The 15,118-nt window shown below is 37.7% G+C and overlaps 1 protein-coding gene and 1 long non-coding RNA gene across 5 annotated transcripts; one reads left to right on the forward strand and one right to left on the reverse strand.

Annotated features, from left to right (window-relative positions):
* Positions 1–10,192: 10,192 nt before the first annotated feature.
* On the reverse strand, positions 10,193–14,689 carry Hsc70-4 (Heat shock protein 70 cognate 4). Of its 2 annotated transcripts, none has more exons than XM_073982872.1 (2): positions 14,417–14,689; positions 10,193–12,454 (listed from the first exon to the last, which is right to left on the reverse strand). In XM_073982872.1, the coding sequence occupies exon 2, from the start codon at positions 12,452–12,454 to the stop codon at positions 10,499–10,501; it is 1,956 nt and encodes a 651-aa protein (XP_073838973.1). In that variant the 5' UTR covers positions 14,417–14,689; the 3' UTR covers positions 10,193–10,498. The 2 variants fall into 2 exon arrangements, with proteins under 2 accessions (XP_073838973.1, XP_073838984.1); XM_073982883.1 differs by lacking the exon at positions 14,417–14,689 and adding an exon at positions 12,746–12,756.
* On the forward strand, positions 12,916–14,473 carry LOC141402150 (uncharacterized). 3 transcript variants are annotated; one of them, XR_012412540.1, is made up of 2 exons: positions 12,916–13,260; positions 13,317–14,473. It is a non-coding gene; the product is annotated as an uncharacterized lncRNA (long non-coding RNA). The 3 variants fall into 3 exon arrangements; XR_012412541.1 differs by having other exon boundaries at positions 13,327–14,473; XR_012412539.1 differs by having other exon boundaries at positions 12,916–13,252.
* Positions 14,690–15,118: the final 429 nt, after the last annotated feature.

The raw sequence follows: 15,118 nt of genomic DNA on the forward strand, positions 1-15,118 counted from the left end.
CTTTCAGAAAGGGTCTATAGAAGCACCCATATTTTCAGAAAGGGTCTATAGAAGCACCCATTCTCTCCGAAACCGTCTATAAGAGCATCCATTCTTTCAGAAAGGGTCTATAGAAATACCCATTATTTCAGAAAGGGTCTATATAAATACCCATTCTTTCATAAAGGGTCTATAGAAGCACCCATTCTTTTAGAAAGGGTCTATAGAAGCACATATTATTTCAGAAAGTGTCTATAGGAGCACCCATTCTCTCCGAAACCGTCTATAGAAGCACCCATTTCTTCAGAAAGGGTCTATAGAAATACCCATTATTTCAGAAAGGGTCTATAGAAGCACCCATTCTTTCAGAAAGGGTCTATAGAAGCACCCATTCTTTCATAAGGGTCTATAGAAGCACCCATTCTTTCAGAAAGGGTCTATAAAAGCACTAATTTTTTCAGAAAGGGTCTATAGAAGCACCCATTCTTTCAGAAAGGGTCTATGGAAATACCCATTATTTCAGAAGGGGTCTATATAAACACCCATTCTTTCAGAAAGGGTCTATAGAACACCCATTCTTTCAGAAAGGGTCTATAGAACACCCATTCTTTCAGAAAGTGTCTATAGAAGCACCCATTCTTTCAGAAAGGGTCTATAGAAGCACCCATTCTTTCATAAAGGGTCTATAGAAGCACCCATTCTTTTAGAAAGGGTCTATAGAAACACATGTTCTTTCAGAAAGGGTCTATAGAAACACATGTTCTTTCAGAAATGGTCTATAGAAACACATGTTCTCTCCGAAAGTGTCTATAGAAGCCCCATTCTCTCCGAAAGTGTCTATAGAAGCCCCATTCTCTCCGAAAGTGTCTATAGAAGCCCCATTCTCTCCGAAAGTGTCTATAGAAGCACCCATTCTTTCAGAAAGGGTCTATAGAAGCACCCATTCTTTCAGAAAGGGTCTATAGAAGCACCCATTCTTTCAGAAAGTGTCTATAGAAGCACCCATTCGTTCAGAAAGGGTCTATAGAAGCACCCATTCTTTCAGAAAGTGTCTATAGTAGCACATATTCTTTCAGAAAATGTCTATAGAAGCACATATTCTTTCAGAAAGGGTCTATAGAAGCACCCATTCTTTCAGAAAGGGTCTATGGAAATACCCATTATTTCAGAAAGGGTCTATATAAACACCCATTCTTTCAGAAAGGGTCTATAGAACACCCATTCTTTCAGAAAGGGTCTATAGAACACCCATTCTTTCAGAAAGTGTCTATAGAAGCACCCATTCTTTCAGAAAGGGTCTATAGAAGCACCCATTCTTTCATAAAGGGTCTATAGAAGCACCCATTCTTTTAGAAAGGGTCTATAGAAACACATGTTCTTTCAGAAAGGGTCTATAGAAACACATGTTCTTTCAGAAATGGTCTATAGAAACACATGTTCTCTCCGAAAGTGTCTATAGAAGCCCCATTCTCTCCGAAAGTGTCTATAGAAGCCCCATTCTCTCCGAAAGTGTCTATAGAAGCCCCATTCTCTCCGAAAGTGTCTATAGAAGCACCCATTCTTTCAGAAAGGGTCTATAGAAGCACCCATTCTTTCAGAAAGGGTCTATAGAAGCACCCATTCGTTCAGAAAGGGTCTATAGAAGCACCCATTCTTTCAGAAAGGGTCTATAGAAGCACCCATTCTTTCAGAAAGGGTCTATAGAAGCACCCATTCTTTCAGAAAGGGTCTATAAAAGCACCCATTCTTTCAGAAAGGGTCTATAGAAGCACTTATTCTTTCAGAAAGGGTCTATAGAAGCACCCATTCTTTCAGAAAGGGTCTATAGAAGCACCCATTCTTTCAGAAAGGGTCTATAGAAGCACCCATTCTTTCAGAAAGGGTCTATAGAAGCACCCATTCTTTCAGAAAGGGTCTATAGAAGCACCCATTCTTTCAGAAAGGGTCTATAAAAGCATCCATTCTTTCAGAAAGGGTCTATAGAAGCACCCATACTTTCAGAAAGGGTATATAGAAGCACCCATTCTTTCAGAAAGGGTCTATAGAAGCACCCATTCTTTCAGAAAGGGTCTATAGAAGCACCCATACTTTCAGAAAGGGTCTATAGAAGCACCCATTCTTTCAGAAAGGGTCTATAGAAGCACCCATTCTTTCAGAAAGGGTCTATAGAAGCACCCATTCTTTCAGAAAGGGTCTATAGAAGCACCCATACTTTCAGAAAGGGTCTATAGAAGCACCCATTCTTTCAGAAAGGGTCTATAGAAGCACCCATTCTTTCAGAAAGGGTCTATAGAAGCACCCATTCTTTCAGAAAGGGTCTATAAAAGATCCCATTCTTTCAGAAAGGGTCTATAGAAGCACCCATTCTTTCAGAAAGGGTCTATAGAAGCACCCATTCTTTCAGAAAGGGTCTATAGAACACCCATTCTTTCAGAAAGGGTCTATAGAAGCACACATTCTTTCAGGAAGGGTCTATAGTATCACATATTCTTTCAGAAAGTGTCTATAGAAGCACATATTCTTTCAGAAAATGTCTATAGAAGCACATATTCTTTCAGAAAGGGTCTATAGAAGCACCCATTCTTTCAGAAAGGGTCTATAGAAGCACCCATTCTTTCATAAGGGTCTATAGAAGCACCCATTCTTTCAGAAAGGGTCTATAAAAGCACTAATTTTTTCAGAAAGGGTCTATAGAAGCACCCATTCTTTCAGAAAGGGTCTATGGAAATACCCATTATTTCAGAAAGGGTCTATATAAACACCCATTCTTTCAGAAAGGGTCTATAGAACACCCATTCTTTCAGAAAGGGTCTATAGAACACCCATTCTTTCAGAAAGTGTCTATAGAAGCACCCATTCTTTCAGAAAGGGTCTATAGAAGCACCCATTCTTTCATAAAGGGTCTATAGAAGCACCCATTCTTTCAGAAAGGGTCTATAGAAGCACCCATTCTTTCAGAAAGGGTGTACAGAACCACCATTCTTTCAGAAAGGGTCTTTCAGAAATGGTCTATCGAAGCACCCATTCTTTCAGAAAGGGTCTATAGAAGCACCCATTCTTTCAGAAAGGGTCTATAGAAGCACCCATTCTTTCAGAAAGGGTCTATAGAAGCACCCATTCTTTCAGAAAGGGTCTATAGAAGCACCCATTCTTTCAGAAAGGGTCTATAGAAGCACCCACTCTTTCTGAAAGGGTCTATAGAAGCACCCATTCTTTCAGAAAGGGTCTATGGAAGCACCCACTCTTTCAGAAAGGGTCTATAGAAGCACCCATTCTTTCAGAAAGGGTCTATAAAAGCACCCATTCTTTCAGAAAGGGTCTATTAAAGCACCCATTCTTTCAGAAAGGGTCTATAAAAGCACCCATTCTTTCAGAAAGGGTCTATTAAAGCACCCATTCTTTCAGAAAGGGTCTATAAAAGCACCCATTCTTTCAGAAAGGGTCTATTTAAGCACCCATTCTTTCAGAAAGGGTCTATAAAAGCACCCATTCTTTCAGAAAGGGTCTATAGAAGCACCCATTCTTTCAGAAAGGTTCTATAGAAGCACCCATTCTTTCAGAAAGGTTCTATAAAAGCACCCATTCTTTCAGAAAGGGTCTATAAAAGCACCCGTTCTTTCAGAAAGGGTCTATAAAAGCAATCATTCTTTCAGAAAGGGTTTATGGAAGCACCCACTCTTTCAGAAAGGGTCTATAGAAGCACCCATTCTTTCAGAAAGGTTCTATAGAAGCACCCATTCTTTCAGAAAGGTTCTATAAAAGCACCCATTCTTTCAGAAAGGGTCTATAAAAGCACCCGTTCTTTCAGAAAGGGTCTATAAAAGCAATCATTCTTTCAGAAAGGGTCTATGGAAGCACCCACTCTTTCAGAAAGGGTCTATAGAAGCACCCATTCTTTCAGAAAGGGTCTATGGAAGCACCCACTCTTTCAGAAAGGGTCTATAGAAGCACCCATTCTTTCAGAAAGGGTCTATAAAAGCACCCATTCTTTCAGAAAGGGTCTATTAAAGCACCCATTCTTTCAGAAAGGGTCTATAAAAGCACCCATTCTTTCAGAAAGGGTCTATTAAAGCACCCATTCTTTCAGAAAGGGTCTATAAAAGCACCCATTCTTTCAGAAAGGGTCTATTAAAGCACCCATTCTTTCAGAAAGGGTCTATAAAAGCACCCATTCTTTCAGAAAGGGTCTATAGAAGCACCCATTCTTTCAGAAAGGTTCTATAGAAGCACCCATTCTTTCAGAAAGGTTCTATAAAAGCACCCATTCTTTCAGAAAGGGTCTATAAAAGCACCCGTTCTTTCAGAAAGGGTCTATAAAAGCAATCATTCTTTCAGAAAGGGTCTATAGAAGCACCCATTCTTTCAGAAAGGGTCTATAAAAGCAATCATTCTCTCAGAAAGGGTCTATAAAAGCACCCATTCTTTCAGAAAGGGTCTATAGAAGCACCAATTATTTCAGAAAGGGTCTATAAAAGCACCCATTCTCTCAGAAAGGGTCTATAGAAGCACCAATTATTTCAGAAAGGGTCTATAAAAGCACCCATTCTCTCAGAAAGGGTCTATAGAAGCACCCATTCTTTCAGAAAGTGTCTATAGAAGCACCCATTCTTTCAGAAAGGGTCTATAGAAGCACCCATTCTTTCAGAAAGGGTCTATAGAAGCACCCATTCTTTCAGAAAGGGTCTATAGAAGCACCCATTCTTTCAGAAAGGGTCTATAAAAGCACCCATTCTTTCAGAAAGGGTCTATAGAAGCACCCATTCTTTCAGAAAGGGTCTATAGAAGCACCCATTCTTTCAGAAAGGGTCTATAAAAGCACCCATTCTTTCAGAAAGGGTCTATAAAAGCACCCATTCTTTCAGAAAGGGTCTATAAAAGCACCCATTCTTTCAGAAAGGGTCTATAAAAGCACCCATTCTTTCAGAAAGGGTCTATAAAAGCACCCATTCTTTCAGAAAGGGTCTATAAAAGCACCCATTCTTTCAGAAAGGGTCTATAGAAGCACCCATTCTTTCAGAAAGGGTCTATAGAAGCACCCATTCTTTCAGAAAGGGTCTATAGAAGCACCCATTCTTTCAGAAAGGGTCTATAGAAGCACCTATTCTTTCAGAAAGGGTCTATAAAAGCACCCATTCTTTCAGAAAGGGTCTATAGAAGCACCCATTCTTTCAGAAAGGGTCTATGGAAGCACCCACTCTTTCAGAAAGGGTCTATAGAAGCACCCATTCTTTCAGAAAGGGTCTATAAAAGCACCCATTCTTTCAGAAAGGGTCTATAAAAGCACCCATTCTTTCAGAAAGGGTCTATAAAAGCACCCATTCTTTCAGAAAGGGTCTATAAAAGCACCCATTCTTTCAGAAAGGGTCTATAGAAGCACCCATTCTTTCAGAAAGGGTCTATAGAAGCAATCATTCATTCAGAAAGGGTCTATAGAAGCACCCATTCTTTCAGAAAGGGTCTATAAAAGCAATCATTCTCTCAGAAAGGGTCTATAAAAGCACCCATTCTTTCAGAAAGGGTCTATAGAAGCACCAATTATTTCAGAAAGGGTCTATAAAAGCACCCATTCTCTCAGAAAGGGTCTATAGAAGCACCAATTATTTCAGAAAGGGTCTATAGAAGCACCCATTCTTTCAGAAAGGGTCTATAGAAGCACCCATTCTTTCAGAAAGGGTCTATAGAAGCACCCATTCTTTCAGAAAGGGTCTATAGAAGCACCCATTCTCTCAGAAAGGGTCTATAGAAGCACCCATTCTTTCAGAAAGGGTCTATAGAAGCACCCATTCTTTCAGAAAGGGTCTATAGAAGCACCCATTCTTTCAGAAAGGGTCTATAGAAGCACCCATTCTTTCAGAAAGGGTCTATAGAAGCACCCATTCTTTCAGAAAGGGTCTATAGAAGCACCCATTCTTTCAGAAAGGGTCTACAGAAGCACCCATTCTTTCAGAAAGGGTCTATAGAAGCACCCATTCTTTCAGAAAGGGTCTATAGAAGCACCCATTCTTTCGGAAAGGGTCTATAGAAGCACCCATTCTTTCAGAAAAGGTCTATAGAAGCACCCATTCTTTCAGAAAGGGTCTATAGAAGCACCCATTCTTTCAGAAAGGGTCTATAGAAGCACCCATTCTTTCAGAAAGGGTCTATAGAAGCACCCATTCTTTCAGAAAGGGTCTATAGAAGCACCCATTCTTTCAGAAAGGGTCTATAGAAGCACCCATTCTTTCAGAAAGGGTCTATAGAAGCACCCATTCTTTCAGAAAGGGTCTATAGAAGCACCCATTCTTTCAGAAAGGGTCTATAGAAGTAACCATTCTTTCAGAAAGGGTCTATAGAAGCACCCATTCTTTCAGAAAAGGTCTATAGAAGCACCCATTCTTTCAGAAAGGGTCTATAGAAGCACCCATTCTTTCAGAAAGGGTCTATAGAAGTAACCATTCTTTCAGAAAGGGTCTATAGAAGCAACCATTCTTTCAGAAAGGGTCTATAGAAGTAACCATTCTTTCAGAAAGGGTCTATAGAAGCACCCATTCTTTCAGAAAGGGTCTATAGAAGCACCCATTCTTTCAGAAAGGGTCTATAGAAGCACCCATTCTTTCAGAAAGGGTCTATAGAAGCACCCATTCTTTCAGAAAGGGTCTATAGAAGTAACCATTCTTTCAGAAAGGGTCTATAGAAGCACCCATTCTTTTAGAGGCATCGGCTAACTTCCATATCGTCAGATGCCTGGCAAATGTCTGAAGTACTGCGTTTCATAATGCCGTAATACTTAACAAATGCGAAGCTACAGTGACTGTCACTGAAAATGATGCAACCTGCAATAAAAAAAGTAAACGTTAATTAATAACTTGTTAACTTGGAGTTGAGATTTTTTAACAATTCAAAAAACAATTTAGCAAGATGGCTTACAAAAATATTCCATTTACAGTACCGTTATACTAAAATTTTTCCGGAAAACATAAAATGGGCATTTTTGAAGTGAGCATTAAAAATGATGCACCACAATAATCGATCAATAATTTCCAAATTTTTCGCTTTTTCTGCCATTTTAGTAATCAGAATGGTGGAATAGTTGGTCCCCTATCGTTTGCAGTAGTTTTGTCATTGATTCCGATAGAAAAAATGATGTTCCTGACGTAATTTTGGCATGATTGTAATTAATGTCCCTTTGCAGACAATTTGGCTAGAAATGTCTATTTTTTTAAGCTATTTTCCAAAGAATGACTATGAAAAATTATTAAGGGTTATGTCTAGAGTACGTAAAAAAAATTTGATGATATATGGAAAGTCCTGTATCAGCCAGGCTTACCCCATATTAGACTAGTCTTTAACGGCATTGCCCTGATGTAGGAAAAAATCAGGACATAAAACAAAGGTTATTGCATTTTTTTTGAAAATAGTTTTAAGAAACATTGTTAACAATGTCTTGACCATGTCTGCTTTTATAAAAAAAATTTCCACACCCATTGTTGGTATTCGTTTGGGCTTGAATACCAACTCCCTTCGACGATATTCATAGAAGCACTCCAATTACTTTTTCGTGTGGGTTTTTTCAGTCAATGTAGTATTTTTGCGGACATTGTGTGGAGTAAAATTCTCAGTTCGGATGAAAATCAGTATATCTGGCGATTTTACTTGTTGAAGAAGCCAGCACACACCTGCGTTTAAATAATTAAACTGTCGCTATCAAAACGCTTCGTAAGAAGTATTATTGTTTGGGCTTGAATGGCAACAAAAGGTGTTGAAATTTTTATTTTTATAAATGCAAACAGGGTCGAAACATTGTTAACAATATTTCTCAAAACTAATTTCAAAGAAAAGTGCAAAAAAATTGGGTCCTTTGCCCTGTTTTTTACCTCTATCAGGACAACGCCGTTAAAGACAACTATAATACAGGGCAAGTCTGGCTAATACAGGACTTTCCATATGTCATTAAATTGTTTGTACGTACTCTGGACATAACCCTTTATGATGTTTCATAGTAATTTTTTTGAAAATAACTTCAAAATCTAGATATTTCTAGCCAAAGTGCCTACAAAGGGACATTAATTACATTCATGTCAGAATTACGTCAGGAACATCATTTTTTCTATCGGAATCAATGACAAAAGTACTGAAAACGATATGGGACCAATTAACTATTCCACCATTCTGATTACTAAAATGGCATAAACAGTGAAAAATTTGGAAATTATTAATCGATTATTGTGGCGCATCATTTTTAATGCTCACTTCAAAAATGTCCATTTTTGTTTTCCTATAAAATTTTAGCATAACGGTACTGTAAACGGAATATTTTTGTATGCCATCTTAAAGACAACTTTTCATCCTACAAAATTGGTTTTTGAATTGTTAAAAAATCTTGACCCTTGACCCTTCAGGTTGCATCATTATCAGTGACAGTCACTGTATGTATTTCAAAACGTCATAATTGTGCATTTTTAACGCAGGTAAAAGCAAACATGTTTGTATAATTCTTATTTCTGATGCATTTAGTTGCATTTTCGAGGCAGTGGAATTATTTTCGAGGCAGTGGAATTATTTTTGATGATTAAGAAAATGTACACGACATGACATCTATTAGAAGAAATTTAAAGGACATTGTCGAATCCATTAGAATTGCCATCTGTACTGTAAGTTGAAGCTCGTGTTGGAAAGATCTGTATAATCAGTAAATTATTTTAGGTTTAAGTCGTATTTTCGATTGCCAAAGGATGCTGTAATTTACATTGTGGAAACGTTAAAGGATGACTTCAAAGTAAGTTACAGATCAACAGCAATACCCCCACTTTTAAAAGTGTTTCCAAAAGTCGAATGGCAATGATTGCAACAACTGCATGGATCAATCTACATTCATTGTCGAACGTATTGAGGGAAGTTGTCCACTTGATAGAGGACAAATTGGATCATTGACGGAGGAGGAAAAAGACAAAATAAAAATCATTTTTATTCAAAAACGTAATTCCGCGGCGTAGTCGGCTGTATAGATGGAAATCATGTGCACATTGGGTTTGCACTCAATTTATCAATTGATATTTCAAACTGTTTTGTTATTTTCACCATATTTTTGATACACAAAATTAATCATGCAAATAATCAACAATTGTTAAGAAAATGTTTTTTTCTTTCAATTTTACTTGTTTCTTCGAAAATATTCACTGCAACTGAAAATAACTGGTTGCTGAAAAATAGCCGGTTCGTCAACTGAGATTCGCAACTTCATTTGAAGGTTGCCATACATAAAGTAATTTTGACAACTGACAACTCCACTCAACGATAATTGCTATTGATAATCGACCCCTAAGTGTGCAACTGAAATATTTTGACGAAGTTTAAAAAATACAAAGAATCTGACGATACGGAAATCAGCCATCCTTTCTTTCAGAAAGTGTCTATAGAAGCACCCTTTTTTTAAGTCTTCTAAATGAATGACTAAATGCCTGGAAAATTCCAAATTCAGTTTTATAACGACATCCTACAGAAAACACGAGCAAAGTCAAACTTAGCACCACCTGTAGCGTACTTTTTCTTTACCCTCCACTTGTTTTAATATTCACCCTGCATACTTGTTATGCTAATTTTCAGACAATTATAATAAACAAAACATTAAACTAGCCATTTGGACTTGCTAAAATATTTTTTGCTACCACGTGAAATAATCGAATGACGAAATTTGAGTAACAACAAAAGAATACACACGCCGCAAACAAGAATAGCATCAGCAGTGAAAAAAAGAAAACAAAAGAAACCAACCAACTGTTCGTCCGGCAAACTAAGGAGAATGACGTCATTCGTATAATTTCTAGAAGACGACGTACATATAAACTATATTTAATAAAAACTAGAAACAACAACCATACACGCTCATGTTATTGACTCACGTTTTTTGGAATTTCTCCATGTTTCAAGAAAAAATATTTTTTCTTTGTTTCTTCTCTTTCTCGAATCTAATGAATAATCAAAATAATTTAAGTGGTTACGAAAATATATAGCAGCAATATTAAAAATTAAACAGTTTCAGAAACCGCTTACGACGACGAAGTGAGAAACAAAACCAACGAGAAAGTTCATTAACAATTCATTGAACTTTGTCCTTCACACAAAGTTAAGACTGGTTGGATTTGATTAACACCTCATGTTAAATTTTGCAATTAGATTTAATAGCCTCTCAACATTCCCTCCCTGCCTCCTTTTAAAAGAAAATTAAAACACAAAGTTTTGTTTCTTTTCTGTAGCTTCATTCATAAATTTTGGTTTTATTTTGTTCGTTTTTACGAGAAAATGCAAAGTAAAACTGTAATTATTTTACTTAGAGAAGTTTCTTTCTAAATATAGTCAACATTGTAGTAGAGAATGTGTTGTTGTAGATGGAATTTAGGAAATACGAATGAAGACCGCAGTTGTTGTTCTTGTTCTAAGGTTTGATGTTTTTTTAAAATCCAAGCAGCATATTTATATTTTTGGTAGAGATGTTGTTAAAATACGAGAAATTTCATTGTCTTGGTTGTTGGGAGCGAATTGTTTAATCGACTTCTTCGATGGTGGGACCGGCACCGGAACCAGCACCAGGAGCAGCACCACCGGCGCCTGGGAAACCACCGGGCATACCGCCAGGCATGCCACCGGGAGCACCACCAGCACCTTGGTACAACTTGGTGATGATTGGATTGCAAACACCTTCCAATTCCTTTTGACGGTGTTCGTATTCTTCCTTGTCGGCCAATTGATTGGCATCCAACCATTTGATGGTTTCATTGCATTTATCCATAATGGTAGTGCGGTCGGATTCGGAGATCTTGGATTTCAAGTTTTCTTCATCCAAAGTAGCCTTCATGTTGAAGCAGTAGGATTCCAAGGAGTTCTTGGCAGCAATGGTTTCCTTTTGCTTTTCATCTTCATTGCGGTATTTCTCAGCTTCGTTGACCATACGCTCGATATCTTCCTTGGACAAACGGCCCTTGTCGTTGGTGATGGTGATCTTGTTTTCCTTGTTGGTGGAACGTTCCAAGGCGGTGACATTCAAGATACCGTTAGCATCAATATCGAAGGTAACTTCGATTTGGGGTACACCGCGGGGTGCTGGGGGAATGCCAGACAATTCGAATTTGCCCAACAAGTTGTTGTCCTTGGTCATGGCACGTTCACCTTCATAGACCTGGATCAATACACCGGGTTGGTTGTCGGAGTAAGTGGTAAAGGTCTGGGTTTGCTTAGTGGGAATGGTGGTGTTACGCTTAATGAGTACGCTCATGACACCGCCAGCGGTTTCAATACCCAAAGACAAGGGGGTAACGTCGAGCAACAACAAGTCTTGGACTTCTTGGGACTTGTCGCCGTGCAAGATAGCGGCCTGGACGGCAGCACCGTAGGCAACGGCTTCATCGGGATTGATGGACTTGTTCAATTCCTTGCCATTGAAGAAATCTTGCAACAACTTTTGTACCTTGGGGATACGGGTGGAACCACCAACCAAGACAATATCGTGGATGGCGGACTTATCGAGCTTGGCATCGCGCAAAGCCTTCTCAACGGGATCCATGGTGCTACGGAACAAATCAGCGTTCAATTCCTCGAAACGGGCACGGGTGATGGAGGTATAGAAATCGGTACCTTCGAACAAGGAATCGATTTCAATGCTAGCCTGAGTGGATGAGGACAAAGTACGCTTTGCACGTTCACAAGCGGTGCGGAGACGACGCAAGGCACGTTTGTTGGTGGACAGATCCTTCTTGTGCTTGCGCTTGAATTCCTGAACAAAGTGGGTGACTAGGCGATTGTCGAAATCTTCACCACCCAAATGGGTGTCACCAGCAGTGGACTTGACCTCGAAGATGCCGTCATCAATGGAGAGAATGGATACATCGAAAGTACCACCGCCCAAATCGAAAATCAATACATTACGTTCACCAACGGCCTTCTTGTCCAAACCGTAGGCAATGGCGGCAGCTGTGGGTTCGTTAATGATACGCAAAACGTTCAAACCGGCAATGGTACCAGCATCCTTGGTAGCTTGACGCTGTGAATCATTGAAATAGGCTGGTACTGTGATGACAGCATTGGTTACAGCTTTACCCAAATAGGCTTCAGCGGTTTCCTTCATTTTGGACAAGACCATCGAAGAGATTTCTTCGGGGAAGAAGGTCTTCTTTTCATCTTTGTAGACAACTTGAATTTTTGGTTTACTGTCTACATTGACGACATCGAAGGGCCAATGTTTCATATCAGCTTGAACGGCAGCATCATCGAATTTACGACCAATCAAACGCTTAGCATCAAAGATGGTATTTGTGGGATTCATAGCGACTTGATTTTTGGCAGCGTCTCCAATAAGACGTTCAGTATCGGTAAAGGCAACATATGATGGTGTGGTACGATTACCTTGATCGTTGGCAATAATTTCTACTTTGCCATGTTGGAATACACCTACGCAAGAGTAGGTTGTACCCAAATCAATACCAACAGCGGGAGCTTTAGACATCTGTAAAAAGGAAAAAATGGGGAAAATGTTAGTTAAAAGAAAATTAAATTGTTATTTAATATTTGATTTGAAAATTAGTAATATATTTTTTTATCAGCTTTGTGGTTATGTTTTTATAACTTGCATTATTTTTGGAGAAAATTTAATTATATGTATTTGTTAAACATTTCAATGTGTATTTCTGATTTCCCTTTTAACTCCTTTTCATAATTGTTGTTATTACTCCGATGAAATTCTTTTCTGGCTTTTCCCTTTTGTTTGCCAATTGCAATTATGACTAATTTTAATGACATTGTGTTTTTTGTTTATATGTATTTTCCTTATTTGCTTTAGTTTACTTTCAATCGATAATTATTTTAATTTTATATGTTCCTATAACAAAAAATTACATTGTGTGAACACGGTATAGGCATTTGCCACCACCACTTGCTACTTTGGCAGATGTGACATCGTTCTCTCTCGCTCTCACACACAGGGTACTCAAAACGCCGATGATATCAATTTCCGCCATTTGCTGTTAGGGGTTGATGAATCAGCTGTTTCAGCCGATGTAGTTTTGCAATTTTGGCGGTACAACAGTTCAAGGTTGCAAATACGTTTTTGCAAAGAAATGTCTGGAAACTTCACATATAAATTCTATAAACATTCTTCTAGGGAATTCTTTACGAGAAAAACATGTAATAATGGACCGATTACATGCAAAAAAAATCAGCAGAATGTATGAGAACAATATGGAACGAAAACACGTTTGCTTGACTGATGCAATAAATGGAAACAACTAGTAATACAGTTTACACCGTAAATATGTATTTGATTTTTTACTGCATTGAAAATAAATCCACTAAAAACCCAATATTTCCAGAAAATTATAGACAACCCCTAAATAGCAAAGGGGAAATATAGCAAACAGCAATGACGCCGAATGTTTGAAAAACAAAAAAAAACACATTTTATAAAAGAAATATAACAAATAGCTGGAGAATAAAATTAAATGAACGTAAAAACTACAAGAACATCTGCAAGTTCCCCGAATGTTTGAAAAAACACATTTCAAAAAAGAAATATAACAAATAGAATGGAGAATAGAATTAAATAAACGTGAAAACTACAAGAACATCTGCAAGCGCGTCATAATTACGCTTATTTGTATTCCATATAGTTGGAGAACATTCTTCTTTGTTACCAAGGCCCTAAAATGTTGTACATACACGAAACGGGGAAACACATTCATCCCGCCGCAGCTGTCGTCACTACTTCCAAACAAAATGCGAATGAAAAATATAGAGACGGCACACAACTATAGAAAGAATAAAAAATAAAATGCACCAAGGCACACACAGCTGGGGAGATAAAACAAAAAACCCAAAAGGTGATTAAAATGAAATGTGCTAATATTGGTCATACGATATTTTTTATACCCAAGCAAGATAAAGAAAATGGAGGTTAAGCTAATACACACGCTTAGCATGTGTGAAATATTTTTGTAATCTATGAAAAAATCAAACATGCGGTTATTACCCCAGCCACAAGAGGAGGGAAACAAATATAACCTATTTTTTTATCTACCCAGTACATTGCCATGAAATTTTCTGCACTTCCAAATAAAGAACAGTACTTCATTTTTTCAATGCAACACACCACTACTACAGTATAGGAGATTCAATGGAAAAATGTGACTCATGCTTTTCAGAACGTAATAAAAACTTTTCCAGATATTTTCTCCAAGTTCATGACTGCTACTCCAAAGCCTTGTAAGTCGCCTTTACAATTTACTTAATTATATTCTCCATTCTGTTGCTAAAGAATTTTTGCATTTAATTGGCTTTAACCGTCAAGTAGTTCCCCCTGAAAAATGCAACGCCCACGTGCTTTTTTCGGTTTCACACATTTTTCTACACCACAATTCAATATATTTTTAAAACTATTTTTTAAAATTTCATAATTTATTTATATTTCACTTACCTTGTATGTGTTTTGTTTGTTAGTTGTTTATATAAAATCTAAACTTAATACTCCAAATTATCTTGGTTGCACTTTTTCTCTTTTTATCTTCTTTTCGTGTGTATTTTCTTTCGGCAATCACACGTTCGGTCAAATTCACGCTTATTTTAGGAATGATTTTTTCTTGGTCAAAACATTGCTTTATAAACCAGCATTGGCGCGCACGCTTGCAAAAAATTGTACAAATAATGTCATTCTAGTACTTTCTTTTGCGGTCACAGTTGTATGTGAATAGTAGTTGGTATGTTTACGGCATTAGGGTGGTTCACAATGGTACATATATCAATACACGTTTAAAGGGTGCTTCGCATTATGTAGCTTAAATGAAGGGCATTTACATTGCTCGAATTGTTTCGCCCGGTTCTTTCTGGAGTGTTTTTTAATATCATGGTACAATAATCCAGAAGGTAGGTCAGTAGTGCGATTCTCTCACTCATTTTTTGAGTTACCGACAAAAATCGTTAAAATTAAAACGAAAAATTATGAATGAATAGTTAAAAAAAAATGTTGACAACACTCTTGCTATCGGTAGAACTTTATACTTTGTTTACATTTACGAAATCCACTCGATTTCAACTGTCAATTCCTTTGCGTATACGTCAAATGAAAACTCATCTGAAATCGATTGGATTTCATTTGACGTTTGAGCAATGGAATTGACAG

This window comes from Musca autumnalis, unplaced genomic scaffold (assembly GCF_047663935.1).
Source record: "Musca autumnalis isolate F117 unplaced genomic scaffold, ASM4766393v1 scaffold_1, whole genome shotgun sequence".
Classification (NCBI taxonomy): Eukaryota; Metazoa; Arthropoda; class Insecta; order Diptera; family Muscidae; genus Musca; species Musca autumnalis.